Here is a 17,618-nt window from a genome sequence, read left to right as displayed (position 1 = left end):
CTCTCTATCCGAGCTGATTGAAAAACAATTTACCACAGCAAAACACAGCATCCTTAATGACAATGTATAAGATACGCTTAGCCTTTCCATACTCTAATTAAATATACAGAAAGTTGATCTGTTCTCTTGATTTCGCTAAACCTAGAAGCACCATGCAATTGTTATGGGGTGTACAAATGTTTTCCCTCCCTCCCACCGCCCTTCTGTATCTCCCTCCCTTTCTCTCTCTGTAGTACAAGAAAGGATTTTGAACATTTTACCATGAAGCAATTATAAATATTTGAGGGAACAAAGTTGCTTATCTTGACTCAAACATTACAAAAATGTATCAAAATATTACATGTGTATAATTTTGTGTCAGTTATATATACATACATATTTAAGTATGTGTGTATACAAATTTTTGATTGCTATTGACCTTCGATAAGTTATATGGGGTTCTCTAACTTCAGAGTATATAAAAGAATACCTATATTCAAGTCTATTGTGATAGGCCCGTAATCCCAGGTATTCAGGACTGATGCACTAGAGTGGCAAGTTCAAAGCCTACCAAGGATACACAGCAGATCCAAAGCCAACCTGAGCAACTTAGGGGGACCTTCAGAATAAAAGGCAAAGATGAGATATACAATAGCCCCATGGCAGAAGGCTTGTTGAGTACAGGCAAAGCCCACATTCAGTCCTCAGTATGGCAAAGCAAATGCCCCATTGTCCTTACACAGCTTGTTAAAGTACACCCCAGACTGAGTTCCTCACAGCTTTCTTGAGGCATATTTCATGTGCCATATAATTATACCACTCTGGGTGTACCGCTCTGTGACTGTTTAATAAGCTTACCAAGTTGTGGGGAAACCATCTTAAACTGGCTTTAGGCCCACACATACCCACCATACACCATATGTACGCCCATTTCAACCTTCCACCTTACATAACAGACTGCTAACCTCTCTGATCTTGTAGCATTTAGGATGGTTGAAATCGATGGGGGTCATACTACATGTCCCATGTTGCATCTGACTTCTTGCACTAAGTGTAATATTGATGAGGTTCATCTATATCAAAGTGTGTTTCAATAAGTGTTCTTTTTGCTTGGTGTATAGTATTCTGCTGTACAGATGTGTTCTGTTTTTCTTCCTATTCATTCATTCATTGAGTGGGATTAAGGGTGTTCCTATTTTTGGCTATGATGAGTATGCTTCCACACATATTTGTGGGGACATGTGTTTTCAGTTCTGTGGGGTGGGTATCTGAGCATTGAATTAGTAGATAACACTGTGGCTGTATATTGAACTTTTTAAGAAAACACTAACTTAATTTCTAAAAGTGGCTGTGCCATTTTGCTCCTATCCCCTACAGACGCTCAGCAGTCTGAGTACTGAATCCGTTTCCCAGTGGATTTGGATGCTGGTGGATCAAAACCACTCAACAGGAAAATATAAGAGCCAATGGTGTGAAGAGAACGTGATAGAGGAATTCACTGACATGCAGAGCGGAGTACCCTTGTGCCTTAGCCTGGACAGATTCTTACTTTGGAGGCTGAAATAAAGTAAACTAAAACAGAACAAACATATCACTCACAAGGGACTCTGCCATCCAGCCACCAGGAAAGATGGCGGGAAAAAGGAAATCTGTAACTCATTCTGTACTTCATCATTCTCAAAACACACACTTTCTAAATTGCCAAAGATCTGTCCAGAATCCTTGAGTACTGCTTTCATTTCTTTTTTCTTTTTTTTTTTTCTTTTTTGGTTTTTCGAGACAGGGTTTCTCTGCAGCTTTTTTAGAGCCTGTCCTGGAGCTAGCTCATGTAGACCAGGCTGGCCTCGAACTCACAGAGATCCACCTGCCTCTGCCTCCCAAGTGCTGGGATTAAAGGCGTGCGCCACCACCGCCCGGCGAGTACTGCTTTCAGACAGGGGAAAATAATTCAATAATCGCAGTTGGCAGGTGGATCTTCAGATTTCACTTCCTTAGGAAAAACGTGGCTCCTGGCAAGAGGGATGTGGTACACCTGCTGATGAGGTGACCTACCCCAGCAAGCTGTTATTTTAATAACGTTCTAGGACCAATGTGGGAAAACAAGATGGCTGTGATGTCGTGCCCCATCCCTACCCCAGGTCTCCTTCGCTGGTTTATCGCACCAGCTCACTTTCAAGGATTTGAGGCTTTTTACCTCCAGGGAGAAGGAGAGCAGGACATCGGACTTGGACAGCTGGTTCTCACTCTCCTCTCCCATGTCAATGATGGAAGCGTTGTGGCTCCGTTTGAGTTTCTGCAGCTTGAACTCTCCACCCTTGGACACCGGCATGCTCTCTAAGTTGGCCATGAGCAGGTTGACCGAGGACTTGAGCTCCTCAATGTACATGTTCTCCATTTCTTTGGATACGAACTTAGGAAATTTGCGTTCCTTGCAAAAAAAGAAAAGAAAAAATAAACAATCAGACCTGATTTACATAGGAAGTTCATACACCAGAGTCCTACCTATGATCATGTCAACCATGAATAAATTTGCCCTGATGTTATAGAAGTGTGTTAGGAAACATTCCAGCTGGTTGTGGAGACACTGCTAGAATCTCCCACAGGTAGAAACACAGTAAGAAAGAGGAAAATGCTTGACTATTGCTCTATTTTTTTTACCCTCGTGTTCTTCAGAAAATTCGACTTGTGCAAAGAAAAATGGACGATAGTTTTTCAAATCCAGTCCCACTCTCAACATTTTTTTTCCTTCTTTGTCAAAATGTGGTCAACTTGTTTGTAAGTTCGGAGACAGAAGCCCACTATTTCTGGATACCTGTAGAGATTTTGTCACAGGAATAATTTTAAAAAATAATAGCTCATTTGAAATGTTTTAACTATAGCTTGTGCTTATTTCTAGGAAGAATATTTACTATTTTCAAGAAAAATTGAAAAAATTAATAAAGTGAAGAAAAACAGGATTATAACTCTTCAGGAAAGTAGCAGGGGAACTGTGCATCAAGACTGACTGCTCCCATTCTTTCTCCTGGCTCACGACTTCAGCTGGAAAAGCAAGGGATCTGACCAAGCTACTTGCTTCTCCGCTTGGACTTTCAAGTTGCCTGAGTTCCTTGAATATTCCCCGGACTGGCGACCTTACCAAAGCACCATTTCCAAGCTGGAATATGAAATTGCCCTGTAAACTCTACTCTAGCCTACTGATGGGGTGAGGGGAAAGACAAACAGATTTTATGCATTATGACATATCTAATTTAAACTGATCTGTCAACTCAAAAAACTGATGAGCTTGGAAATGTCCCAGGATACACTGAGCTCCCAACAAGGTGGAAACCACAGCTCAGATGACATAATCCCAGAAAAGCTTTTTTCAAAACCTTGGTTTTAAGAGTCTCTGGTATGATGGTTAATCTTGATTGCTAATATGATGGGATTTAGAATCCCCATGGAAATGGATCTTGGGGCACAGCTGTGGGGGTGTTTCTGGTTTAGGTGAATTGAAGACCCACCCATCCCGTGAGCGAGTATCTGGGGTTGACTAAATAGAAAGAAGTGGCTATCAGTGTTCATAGCTCTGTGGTTCCTGAATGGTCATAATGAAACCGGTTACCTCACACCTCTGCGGCTGGGCTTTCTCTACCAATGGACTCCACTCTCAAATTAAGAATGAAAAGCATCCCTTCCGTAACTTGCATCTGGTCAAACATTTGGTCTAGAAACAAGGAAATTAACCAACACATCGCAATTGCCTCCATGCTGAGTGTGGTTTCACTCAATGTCCCCAGGACATTGCTGAAGATCTAGACACCATGTCATCATATCACTGGGTCAATAGCTTGTCAAGAAGTCATATGAAACACTCATGGATCTACCGCTCAGCTGTGACGGGAGGTGGGATGATTATGGATAAAGTTTGGAAGAGAACAGGGTTGTGCTTTTCCATGGCAAATGAGTACGAGGGTCTCAAATCTACTCAGTGGCCTCAGAGTTTGGTTCCTTCGGGAAGCTCTGACTAACAACACTTCTTGCCTAAGGGTTGTACTCGCGCTGTGTGGTACATTCTCAGAACACTGTGGGTGGATGGGAGAGCGGCAGGGTGGAAATGGTGTAGTCCTGGTATTGACAGGAGATAGTGGTCAGTCAATATGAGAGGCTCCCCAAAGCCCAATAGCTTTAAAACTTCCACATGGTGCGTACACATCCTCAATTCTTAAACTCCACTGGGGGACAAAAGGGAGCCTGAAAACTGGGGCAAACTTGGTGCAGAGCCTTGACGGCATGGAAATTTGAGTTCTGGGCCATTTTGACTTAGAAAAGCACTCAAACCTGTGAACAGTGTACCTGTCAGTAGGAAGATTCAGGTAGGAAAATAGAAACATTTTTTAAAATCACAGTTATTGGGGTTGGGGAGGGAGATGAACAGAGAAACATCAAAGTAGACATTCTAGTAGACAGACAAGAGAAGTGAATGCTTCCAGAGAGAACTAGTGGGGCTTCACAGAGGAGGGTCTGGTCAAGGAAGAAGAGTTTGGCTCGAGGCTGAGTTAGCTGGGAACAGAGCAATCAGCACGCTCTTCTTCCTGTGGAAGATGGATCTAAAAGGATCCACAGCGTGTCCTCATCTGCACACGTTCCTTCTTGAGAGTGAAGAGTACAGAGGTAGGTGGACTTGTGGTGTGAGTAGTCCCTATGTCACACCAAGGCTGCCAAATGGCTATGTTTACATCCCAAGGACTTAAAGTACAATATTCTGACTATCACCTTTATCTTCAATTTAAAGTTTGAATATTAATACACACAGGGATATTTGAAGGAGGATTGGGTAAATGGGAGCCTCACTTTCTGCCTGTAATCCCTCTGTCTTGGCATGTTAGAAGAAGACCAAGCGGATGTTTGCAGACTTCACGGTTCTGTTCCCGAGTTACTTTCCTACCAAACTCTGCCTGAGAACACTGGGAACCCCAAAGCATGATTGCTCTTCCCAGACGTTGGACAGTTTCAAATGACATCATAAAAAGAGCTTCAGAAAACTGAAGCCGCGATGGAAAATGAGGCCATTTTCCCCTTTCTCTGAGTACTTGAGCTTTGAGAAGAAATAGCTTTCTGTCAATCTGGGCTGTGATTCTTTAGGGGGAGTTTCCAGTGGCAGACTCACTGCAAACACTTTTCAAGGCTGTAACTGTTCCCAGATAAGAAAAGCGTAGCTGCCCATCTCCATTGTCCCTTTTCTAGGCATAAAAATGACAAAGGTTTTCTTTTATTCATATTGCTTTATGAAAGACACAGTGTGGGGGTGGGATGGCATCCTCCAGAGAGAATCCTGTTGGTCACTCACTTTTGTTTTGGTCTGACAATAGTGTTCAACAGGGGACAGTCATCAGGGTTAACTGTGAGCAGCCACTCTAATGGAATGTTAGAACATATCTAAAATTGGCACCTGTAAACACGTTAAGACCCTTTAGCCATTGGCTTTTCCTTATAGGTTTTGAATATTTCTCCAGAAAGAATGAATGGGTTGCCTGTGGAAGTTGACAAGGCTACTCTCATAAAAAGAGTGGCCCAGTGGGTAGTCCAATTTCCTCCCCGCTCCATTCAGGTCTAGGAAGGTGAGCATCCAAACAGGCTAGCCCCCCCCCCCCAAAGCCAGTATGTGTAGTAGGATCAAAATCCAGTGCCATTGTCCTTGGCTTCTCAGCAGCCCTCATTGTCCACCATGTTCAGGGAGTCCTGGGAACCCTTACTGCTCTTGGGCACGAGAGGGAGGGGGAGTGGACGGGGAAGGGGGAGGTAAATGGGAGGCAGAAATTTTTAATAATAAAAAATAAAAAAAAACCTGCCATAAAAAAGAGTGGCCCAAAGGCTCAAATGACATAAATGACACCCTTAGATGACCAGGAGGAAGATGACACACTACTGTTACAGGTGCTCACCAACAGCCTTGCAATTTTTTCACCCGACCCCCCCAATACTTTCTGGGTTCCCCTTCTGTTTCAGGTGCTGTGGTTGTCAATGGGAAGTGAGGGAGTCAGGCACAGTTCCCAGGGTCAGTTCCCATCAAGGTTTGTTCTCATCTTCTCAACTGTTGTAAGCAGATGGCTTGCCTTCCCTTCTTGTATTCCTTTTGCCAGGAAATGACGAACACTTTGCATTTTCCATGGACACAGATATTTCTGGGGTTTTCACAGCCTGATACACATGACAATAGGATCTGCCTGTAGGCGTCTGTTCAGGCAATCATGTGACTGCACAGTTTTGTGCTCTTACACACTTGTGCGGCCACATGACCCAAGCCAAATGCCAAGTGCAACATTAGTGTGAAAGCTGAGACTTTCTTGTATTCCTCTGATGGGAGCTTCTGTTCCCTTTGTGGGGAAGCAATACATAGACCAAACTTTTCTATCAGGAAAATATTTGGATTTTATTCCTTATTAATACTTATAACATGGCTCACATATAAGACAGAAATTTTGCTTTGCTCTGCACTGAGTAGAGGTGCAAAAAATAGTTCCATCAAATTAAACTGGCTATGTAGCTGAGGATGACTTTGAACTTTTGATTGTTCTGTTTTCAGCTCCAGAATGCTGGAATTGCAGGCATGCACCACCTTGCCCTATTTATGAAGCACTGGGGACTGATGTGGGGTTTTATCCATGCTAGGCTGGCATGCTACCAATTGAGGAGTGTCTTAATCCCTGTATTTCCATATTTAAATGATTGATGTAGGAATGTCTTTTATCTATCTGTTGCTTTCATTGATTAATTAATAAAGAAAACTGCTTGGCCTGATAGGTCAGAACATAGGTAGGTGGAAAAGACAAAACAGAATGCTGGGAAGAAGGCAATGAGGCAGTCGCCATGAAGCTCTGGCCCAAGATGGATGTAGGTTAGAATCTTCCTGGTAAGCCACCACCTCATGGTGCTACACACATTAATAGAAATAGGTTAATCAAGATGTGAGAGTTAGCCAGTAAGAGGCTAGAGCTAATGGGCCAGGCAGTGTTTAAATGAATACAATTTGTGTGTTGTTATTTTGGGTGAAAAGCTAGCCGTGTAGGAGCCAGGCAGGATAAAAAGCAGGCCTGCTGGCCTCCTCACTACAAATGATGGCTTGAGAAATTACTGGTGTTTTGCTCCTTATTATCATTGGTGGCTGATACCACAAAACTGTACTATTTGCATTATATAACTAGTTTTATCCCAAAATATGGCCAGAAGAACTGGCAAGTACCATGTTATAGGACAATGGTCTTGTACCTTGTAAAGATTTGTTTGTTGTATTGGTTTAAAAAAATGCTGACTGGCCTGTAGCCAGGCAGGAAGTATAGGTGGGGCAACAAGAACAGGAAAATTCTGGGAAGAGGAAAGGCTGAGTCTGTAGTCATCACCCAGACACAGAGGAAGCAAGATAAGAATGCCTTGCTGATAAAAAGTACCAAGCCATATAGCTAACACAGACAAGAATTATGGGCTAATTTAAGATGTAAGAGTTAATATCTAGCCTGAGCCAACCAGTTTATAATTGACATAGACCTCTGTGTGTTTCTTTGGGGCTGAACATCTGTGGGATTGGGCAGGACAGAAATGTACTGTCAACATTGCCACAGCTGAGCTATTGCCACAGGCTGCCTGCTTAAGCTCCAAAGTCAACTTCTGATCATGCAAGTTAAATAATTTAGACTTAATTTCTAGGTGAGATTTGGTGACCTGTTAATAACGGTGTGAGAGGATTTGGGAAAATGTTTGAACAGGGATTAAGAAGTTTTTTTTATGAGACAAAAAATGTATTCGGATCTCTGACTTCAGTCTTTGAGGGAGTATGAGCAGTGCTTGGTAAAGCTACACCTGACTTGTGTTCTGGTGCAGCTTCATCCTAGGCTAAATTCTGGATGCTGGTGTGACTGAATGGCGAGTTTGCCATTTAGGATTATGGCCATCCTCAGACTCACTCTTGCCTTCCTTCTGTCTGAAGCAGAGATGACAAACACATGCTAACTGTTGGAACATCTGGTAGTCAGGATGTTTGCAGCAGAAGCAGCAGGGACTGTACAATCCCTTTGTCAGAACCCAAATATCCCAGCAGAGAGCATCCTGAATCCCAGGAGACAGTTCTACCTATGGCTGCTACTTCCCTTGTGCATCTCTATAAACTGAAGGGGATACAGAAATGTCAATGAAGATGGACAGCTGTTTGCAGGAGTTGGTGGCTATCAGGGAGAGAGGATGGAGGGTGGCTGGCAGGTCTTCTAGTCCTGTCCTGGAGGCTCCTCCTGCTTCCCTGCAGATAGGATTCTTCTTTCTGTTTGCTGAGTGAACTCAGGCACAACCATTAAGCCTTCTGATTTACCTGTTCTGGGGAAAATCACTGCAGTGCCAAGGACTGTTTGTAACAGGTCTAAGTGACAACCCATAGGAAATCTCAGTGCCAGTGTCTGGAATATTGAAGGGCTCATCAGCAGAGAGAGGAAAAAGCCTGAAGGGGAGGATTGTTACACTCTCAGACTTGGGTTAAGAAGGAAATGAAGACCTGTATTTGGAAAGTAATTCACTAAGGCTAGAAAGCAAATTAGTCAAGAATACAGTTTTTAATCAAAGTAATCAGAGCAACCCTGGCCATATCTTCCCATGTTTCTGCTTTAGCCTTTTTACTGACAAAGAACATCCTTGTCCATGAGGTTCTGAGAGGGTTCAAAGGATTATCACGTGAAACAGAGAGTCTGGAGTTAGTAAACACTACCAAAGAGTAGTAAGGGTATTAGGCATATCTGGGATAATCCCACATCATACTGATCCTACACTATTAATGTTTAGGTACTGCCTCATCCTAAGGGTACATTACCAGCACCTACGTGTCTAGTGAGACCTTGCTTGTATTCCACAGTGGTTGCTTGACTGTACTAGGGTTAACTTTGAACAAACTTGGGATAATCCTAGGCCTGATTCTTAGAACCGTGAGTCTGGAGGTTTGGGGAGACAAAGAGGAAGGAAAAGGACCTGAAGGGGTAGGTGAGTGGCTGATGGTTCCCCTTTTGTATGTTTAGAAGCTGTGGGATAGCCAGACGGCCCATCTGAGATGCAAGAAGAGCTGGCTTACAGAAAAAGACTGGATAACCAGTGTGACCCAGAGACAGCAGACAGGGGATCCTGTTCCTTCATGGACACTAGCTCTAGCTCTTGCCTGAGGTCTGGCTATTCTCTACCCATGACCCCTATATGTCTTGATCCTGGCACTCACTCTGTCCTTCACATAAGCTTTCTCTAGTTGGTGCCTCTAAGTTGTTGTTAGAAGTGCTCAACCCATCTTGTAAAGCCATCAAGGTGAGGGAAGAGTGGACTGAACATGATAGATGGATGGATTGGCATCCAGAAACTTCTGGTTATAACATACACAGGAACTGACCTTCAGCAATATGGGTTGAACTGCATATCCTCACTAAAATTCACTGTGATGTCAGCAATAGATAAAAATCAAAAACCAGGGCAGGACAAAGAAAGATAAGCAGAGGTACATCATTTAAGTTTGTCAAGAGCTAGCTAGTAGGCAATGTCTTCATATTTTATTTAATGATTGGCAAATCCAACTAAGTTTAGGAAAAGTAGTCATACAATGAAAACTCAAAAGTTCCTAAAATCACACATGCAAAGACTGAGACTATTCCTTGGCATCATAATGGATTCTCAGTTTCTTCCTGTGCACTTATTCTTTCAGTGTTACTCCCTAGACATCTTTCTATCAACATTACCAACTGTGGCCTGCTGTCCATAGTCCCGAAGAAAGAAGCCTTGGTTTGGTTTGAATCAGCTGTCATTTGTGAGTCAATTAGTCATGATGGGGGAAGGCTGGGAGTTGTGTTTAGTTCCCCTTGAATGAAGAACTCATTCTAGCTCCAGCGACCTTAGACCTGGGGATAAAGCTCAGCGGTAAAGCACAGAAGGGTGGGACCAATGCCAATGGACCATGACAAGGGTGATACTGAAATAGAAGAACACTCCAGAAGATGACAGACAACTTCTATGAGAACAGATAGTGGTAATGAGAAGACATCCCATAGGAACCCTTCATGCCTTTAATTGTTTGGAGACCTTGTGTGCACTTCTGAACTAACTCTATTCTTAGTAAGTAAGAACCAGAAATCATCTGAATTGCCTGGCTCATTTTCTAAGAAGGCTTAAAGTTGTTAGCAGCAGCAGCATTTTACCTGGATGGAAGTATTTACCTTGTGGCCTGGGGAGAGAGTTCTTAGATTTTTTTCAGAGAGAAGCATATTGATTTACTGTACATCAATTGTTAATCTACAGTTTTGAAAAGTTAAAATTAGTCCAACATTAACTTTTTGAATTATAATATTAAGCCTAAAAAAAACCAAAAATCAAATTCAAATTAAGTGAGCTTATTGATGGGGAGGTAATAGCTACCCAAGACAACCAAAGTACCTCAATTTTCCAGAAAATTCTCTGCCTGGAGACATTGAGTTATAGAAGATGTAAATTCTAAAAGCTTAGTGATGTTGCTCCCACATTGAGCAGATTTCAAAACACAAGAGCAGCCCACACTACCTTTAACCAAACCCGTAGCTACACATTATTTATAGTTGCCAGACTGTCTTGACTATAAACTTCAAAGGTGTTCAAAAAATAAGATGCCAAACATCTCAGAGAAGCTGAGTACAAACAGACGGGCTTCCATTCTGGATTCTTTCCTTAGCTTCTCATGTAGTAGGGCTTCTTTCTATAGATCCAACCCCTGGGATACTTCTCCTGGGGAATTTCTCTTCTGCCCACCCTCCTTGGCACTTCCAACCATCCTTCACCTGCCCCACGGCCAGCAGGGAAGTGGGGGTTTGTAGAGATGTTTGACACTTTCTTCTTAGGAGATATTGACATTAAATTGTGCTTTTAACATATTTTATTAAATATTATTTTAATTAGGAGTGTCTTGGGGGCGTCCTCAAATTCTTTGTTGGGTTAACTGCCTCAATCTACTGATAGTCTGTTATTTTATGAGACCTACTTTGGTTTGAATATGAAGCTGTCTGTCTAAAGTCTTAAAATTATTAAACGCTTGGATGCTGGCTTTTGAGAGGCAGTTGGATGATAATAGTTCTGACTTCATTAATGGAATAATCTACCGATTAAATCATTCCTGAATGGGCTGTGGAAAGGCAGAGCCTATTTATAGGAAGTAGGTCACTGGTGCTGTGGTCTGAGTGTTTAATGCCCTCCACAGGCTCCAGTGTTTGAACATTTGGTTCTGCATGGGAAGGTGGTGAACCCTTAGGAAGTAGATCCTTGACTGAAGAAGTGAGTCCCTCCCAGTGGGCTCTGAGGCTCCAGACTTGTTCAACTTCCTGTTCCCTCCATGTACCCTGATTGTGAATGCAATGTGACCACCTAACTTCCTGTTCCTGCCATCAGACCTCCGCTAGTCATGGTCATCTCTCCCCCACCATGATGGGTCACATTGCTCTGGAAGTCCCAGCCAAAATAAACCCTTTCTCTCCTTAAGTTGATCTTGTTGGGTTGTTTTACAATAGCAACAGAAAAAGAAACCAAGAAACGTCTTTGAATGGTACTGTCTCTGAGGCCTTTTTGTTTGCCTCCCATCCCCGGAAGGCATGAGGTGAGCAGCCTCTTCTACCGTGTGTCCTTACTGCCCTAACTCAGACTTGGAGTAGTGTGTTAAGGACTCAAACCTCTGAAATCACAAAAGAATAGAAATCTTTCCTCTTTGAAGTGGTTTTCATGGGTATCTTGTCCTAGCTATAAGAGCTGACTAGCATGAGGTCTCAGTTGAGAGGTGAGCATAGCTTCTTCATTGGTGTCTATCCTGCACAGTCTGTCTAACTCAGTCTCTAAAACAAAGAAGACAAACAGAATGTCCCTAGAGAATTCGTGTCATTGTTCCCTCAGAGGGAGCATGTAAACAGTATGTCTGACAGAATCAGGACCCAATAAATGCTATTAGCACGAATACTAATTATCCTAATGGGAACGTCAACCACAGAAAAAATAGATGATACCAAGATGTAGGCATCAACAATAAGATATGATCCCAAGTTTAGACAAGGCCTATTCACCAGGGGACTCAGTCCAGTCAGCAAGGGTCTGCATGCAGAATGGTGTAAGAACTGCTAAGTTCGCAGGGTAAATGTCTGAAACCAAATGCTGAAGGCTAACGAGGAAGTTTGCTGAATGGGAGGGAGAAGAAAGATCTTCCTATGCTAAGGAAAAGGTGGATACAAAGATGTTGAGCCTGGAATAGGTCTGGGATCTTCAGCAGGAGATGTTCTCTGGCTGGGTCCTGGGTCTGTGATGGCAAATTGTGATGCACGTGACTTATAAATAAAGGAGGGAACATTCTGGTGCCTCAGAGCATTTGAGAGTCATTTGAAAGTGGTTATATTGTCCTGGAGTCATGGGTGTTGAGGGGTTCTGAAGCTTGGTTTTAGATGGTCACATCTGGGTTTTAGAATGGCAACTGAGTACTTGTCATAGCGAACTATATTCCTACCAGAGGCTATTGGAACAACCATTGTTTGGTTCTTCCCCTCTCCTCCCTTCCCTCCTTCCCCTGCCCTCTCCTCCCTTTCTTTCCTCTTTTCTCCTGTTCTCTTCCTTTTGACAGAGTTTCATGAAGCCAAGGCTGACTTTGAGCTCCTGATCTTCCCCACTTCTCCTTCATGCTGGCACTAGAGGCGTGCATTGCCATTTCTGGTTTGGTTTATGCAGTGTTGAGGCTAGAACTCAAGGCATACCAAACCAGGCTCTGTTCCCAGTCCCTCTCCTTCATCTTTGGAAGACCTTACCAGTCAGTACACTTCTTGGGTAGGACCTTGACCTGCTACCAGTGAAGAACCTGTGAAGTCCCTTACCCTGGCTATTTGGTCTGCCATTTGGAGACGTCCATCCAGCTCTCGTCTGATCTGGGCTGCCTGCTCATCTGGATTGTCCAGCTGCACAAAACACAAACATAAAAGAGGGACACTCTCAGTTGGGGGACATAAAAGCCAATAAACTTGTGACTTTTCATCTTCTACCACCCTGTGCCCCCACCTTGATCCATGAACTCATTTTAGTTAAAAAAAAAAATCAACAAATCCAGTCTGAGTGAAATTCCCAAGAAATATTCCCAGGTAGAGCGTGCTAAGCAGGGTGTTTGAATGACATTGTGCAAGATCTGTTAATCACTTGAATGGTTCTAAAGAAACTCTCCTCGTGAGGGTCTGATATGAAGCCTGTTGGGACCCAGTGACAAAACACTTTATATAATGAATATTCCTGGAAGAAACCAGCATTAGATGTCTCAGAAGCCCATGGCATGGCACAAATAGAGAGGTTCTTCTCTCCTGGTCCATGGGAGACTAGTCAATGCACTTCTTAGTAAGCACTAAGACATCCCCAACCGTTCTCTGGATGGCTACTTCCAAATAGTGGCTTCTAGATCTAAGATAAAATCTTTTCCTCCCTTTCCTTTTCATGAGAACTAGCATATAAAGACAAGAAAAGCTACGTCTGGGGTAATTCCCAACTTCTCTGGTTCCAATGTGCCCATCTTTAGAACGAAGGCTTTGGTTGCACAGTCCTTGCTGCTCTCTGCAAATCTACGGTGGGATATGGGAGACATCCCTATAAAGCACTGTCTAGGTGCAGCTTGGGCTTCAGTGCTGCAGCTCTCTGCTTTCTGAGTCAACTTCTGTGCTTTGTGACATCAGCCACAGAGCACCTCTAAATGAATGAGCACCTAGGTGTTCTGATAAAATTGTACTGAAAATAAGTGGCAAGCCATAGTGCTCAATTCCTTTTGTAGAAGTTGAAGGTTTCTAAGCAAATTTTATTTCGAAGCAAACCTAACATTAGGCTTCAGGCTGTATTTGGTGTGCTTTCATCAGTAAGTTATGCCACTCACAGAAACTGTTAAGAGGAAATAGTGCCATTTAAACAGGATGGTTGGCATCCTTCTTCTTAGGACATACTAACCACCCACTAACTAACCAACTAGCCAAATATTTTAAGTCCCTTTCTTCTAAAAACAAGCATGTGTGTGTGTGTGTGTGTGTGTGTGAAAACATATGTATACAGAAACATGTGTGTCCGCAAGTAGGTGTGTATATGTGTATGTATTGACATGACATGTGTGTGTTTCTATGTGTCAATGTGTGTGTGTGTGTGTGTGTGTGTGTGTATACGCCAGACATCAACTTTAGGTGCTGTTCCCCAGGAATAAGTAATCCACTCTGTTTTATTGAGACAGGCTCTCTCATTAGCCCCCAAATCACCAAGTGGGCTGAACTGGCAGGCGAAGGAGCTCCAGGGTCCTCCTGTTTCCATCTCTCCTGTGCTGGGATTACTGCATGGCCAGTGAGCTCCATGGAGGCTGCTATTTCTATCTCACTAGGTCACTGGCATATGTGGCTTGATTAGGGCTTTTGCGTGGGCACTGGGATCCCAGGTCTTAGGCTTCCAAGGCAGGCATTTTGCTGTCACTTTCCCCACTGGTACTGTCTATTCTCACCCCTGCCCAGTGCAAGACCTGGCAATGCTTTGTCTCCACTGCTTTGGGAGAGAGGGACTGCTGCTTTCATCATGAGAACTGGACCGAGACACATGGCTGTGTGTTCTGAGACACCAATACCACAACTGCTCTGGTGAACGATCTTTCTAGATATTCCAGAAGAAGCCCTCTGAGCCGTTGGGAGGTGTGATGCTCTGGTGCAGAAAGCCCCAGAACAGTTATGTGGAAGGGATGTGGATAAGACATTGGTACTCAACTAGTTCTTACTGAGGTCAGACATCTTTATTTTATTATGTCACCCGTGGATATCCACTCAAAATCCTGTTCTGAATGAACACAGAGTTCATTCTCTGCTTCTGATTGGCACTCCAACTCTATCTCTGCTTCTGATTGGCACCCTAACCCCATCTCTGCTTCTGATTGGCACCCCAACCCCATCTCTGCTTCTGATTGGCACACATGGGAATGAGTGTCCTCAGCTGCCTTTGAGCTCCAGTGAGCTACTTTTATCCTTTGCCTCTGAACATTTTCATTCCCGATCCAGGTGCAACATCTACTTAGACCACTCAGAAATGTGTTCAGAATACACACGCAAATGAAATATCCGGTGGCTTCCTGCAAAGCAGCAAAGGGAGCTGTTTAGATGGAAAGCTGAAGATTTTGCCAGAAAAGCAGATGCTCACAGATGACACTGCAGACCCAGAAGCAGCCCTGATGCTGTGTCCCAAGGGCACTGGTGTCCCCCAGTCTGTCTTGTGGAACTCGCGGCAGAGAGGGGGATGAACCGGCAAGGCTCACCCACAGCTTCATTCATTTATTAGTTTATTCATTCATGTATTTACACTTGCATTCATGAGAGTTTTAATATATCAATACAATAGAACTTGTAACAGGGGTGGGAAGGAGAGAAGGCGCAGGGGTTAAGGGTGCTTGCTGCTCTTCTAGAGGTCCTGGGTTTCATTCCCAACATCCCTATAAGGAGGATCCTAAATCCTGTATCTCCAGCTCCAGGGGATCTACCAACCTGGCCTCTGAAGACATCCTCATACACAGGACATAAACTCATACAGTCTTACAGACACACACACACACACACATACACACACACACATAAATAAAAATAATAAAAAGAAGCCTCTAAACAAGAAGGATACATAAAGGAACAAGACAGAATGGGTCTCTAGTCCTTGGAGCTCAAATGTGGCAAGAACAGGTACAGCTAAGGAGGGCAGATCAGCATTTACTGATGCCTGTTCAAGTCCCAGGACCCCTCTACCTGTTCCAGGTCTTTCCTAAAGAACCGGAGAAGCCTATGCTGACAGGCATCACACAAGAGGAATTCTGGGTATAGAAGGTTACTCTCTCAAAACTATCTTATTAGCATCACCCAAACCCTAAGAAATTGGTCTACTAACTGCATTTGACTTTGCTGTGGCTGCTGTTGTTCTTTTTACACAAAATGGTTTCACAGCGGAAACACTCGGCATGGCTATCTGAGAAGTTCTGTGCTTCTCAAAAGGGACAGCACACGTTTGGAGGTGGGTATATTAGTCCTCACTCGACAGCCGCGGGAAGGTAGATGGACAGGCTGACATAGGGTACTAAGCATTTCAGTTTCTTCTGGCTTTTCCAAGAACACATGTTCAGCAATATGGTGGCTTCTTTCTTGTTTCACGTTTCCTGTGATGTTGGAGAGCAAATCTCAGGGCTGGTACTTGTTCCTCCACTGAGTCAGGCTTCCGTCCCTTGCTTGGTCTCTTTCTTCAGTGCTTGCTCCTGACAAGTAACCCAACTCTGCACTCTCACTTTGTCCCTTGCAACACAGGTCCCCTCCGCATGCACAGATGTCCTTGTTTCTTATTGCGACTTACAGAACTCTTTGGTGGAGGCTGTGGCCTTAGACTGACAGCAATGGATATGTATTTATCATGGCTATGCGCTTAGTAGCCATGTGATCTCGAGCAAATTTTGTACCACCTCTGTCCTTTGGGTCTCATCACCTGAATCTTCAGGGCAAATCTTCCTAAGGCCACTGAGCGAATTAACAAAATTCACTCAGAAAGTAGAAAGTCTTTCGTAGGCGCCAACCTCCAGAAAATGGTGACCGAGGCCATTTATGCTGTTGTTAGAGCGCTCTGAGCTGGCTGCATTTCTGACAAGTGCCACCACGGGGCGGCAAAGGCACCAGATGAGACAATGTGCCTCCCTGGTGTGAATGTCGGGTCTCAGTCTATCTGTTGGGTACCACCCTGACCACAGACTCCCACCACTGAGAGACTCTAGCTTCTCGGTGTCTAGCGTTTTCTCTGGGGTCACGTCCCTTTGCTCTGCTGGATGTTAATTAGTGGCCATGACCAGAAGGTGGACCCTTGCTGCCCAGACAGCTAATGCTCTAAAGAGCAGATTAAAAGAGAAATGTAAATGCAAACTCCCCAAAATAGCTTGGCGTAATAGAGATGGCCATCTTTAACCATGGCATGATATCCAAAAATATAAAGAGAAATCAAATAATTACCTTTTCAAGTGCTAAGAAGAAAAAAGGCAGAGAGTGTGCGCTTCCATGGAAACGAGGTTCTGTTTACTGGGCTGGTCTTTTCCACTGAGGAAGGGAAGGATCTGCTGCAGTACTGAGCCAAGGGCAAACCTTTCATCCCAACGGCTCATTAGGGTTCAAAACGTACATGAGCATGAAAGCTCTTTACCTAATTAGACAAATCACCCGTCTACTGGTAGAGGTCAAGCAAGCTTCTGTTTTAACGCCTCCCTCAAGCAAAAACAAGTATCTCGTCGGGCTCTGCTTCCAAAGTGGGAAGGACAAAACCGGGTCTCTGTACATGGGAGTGCCTAAATTTGGGGTGTAAGCTGCTCAAGTCTTGTGACTCTCTGCCTCACGAGTGGCACCTCAGCAGGAGGTAAGAACATCAGTCAATGGAACTGAACTCAGTGTAGCCTCACATAGAACCGCTTGGATGCAGACCCGAGAGCTGACAGATGGCGGACAGAACATCCTCATCTCCAGCACTCCTTCATTGTGTGACTGACTGTGGCATCCAGGTTTTGCTTCCTCATCTGCAAAGTGGACATCTCTTTGTCTCCCACAGTCACTAAAAGGAGAGAGCCAACATACCCTAGTGGG

General features: G+C 43.9%; 1 protein-coding gene across 1 annotated transcript in view; it reads right to left on the bottom strand.

Moving 5' to 3' along the window:
- Cadps (calcium dependent secretion activator) overlaps window positions 1-17,618 on the bottom strand; it is a 441,394-nt gene that overhangs the window by 231,127 nt on the left and 192,649 nt on the right. Inside the window, 2 exon segments of the mRNA XM_042056041.1 lie at window positions 2,174-2,407; window positions 12,843-12,923. Of these exon segments, the coding sequence (XP_041911975.1) occupies window positions 2,174-2,407; window positions 12,843-12,923 (315 nt within the window).

Source organism: Arvicola amphibius, chromosome 12 (genome assembly GCF_903992535.2).
Source record: "Arvicola amphibius chromosome 12, mArvAmp1.2, whole genome shotgun sequence".
Taxonomy (NCBI): Eukaryota; Metazoa; Chordata; class Mammalia; order Rodentia; family Cricetidae; genus Arvicola; species Arvicola amphibius.
The sequence above is the reverse complement of the archived record's forward strand: the minus strand, read 5'-3'. Positions and strand labels throughout refer to the sequence as shown.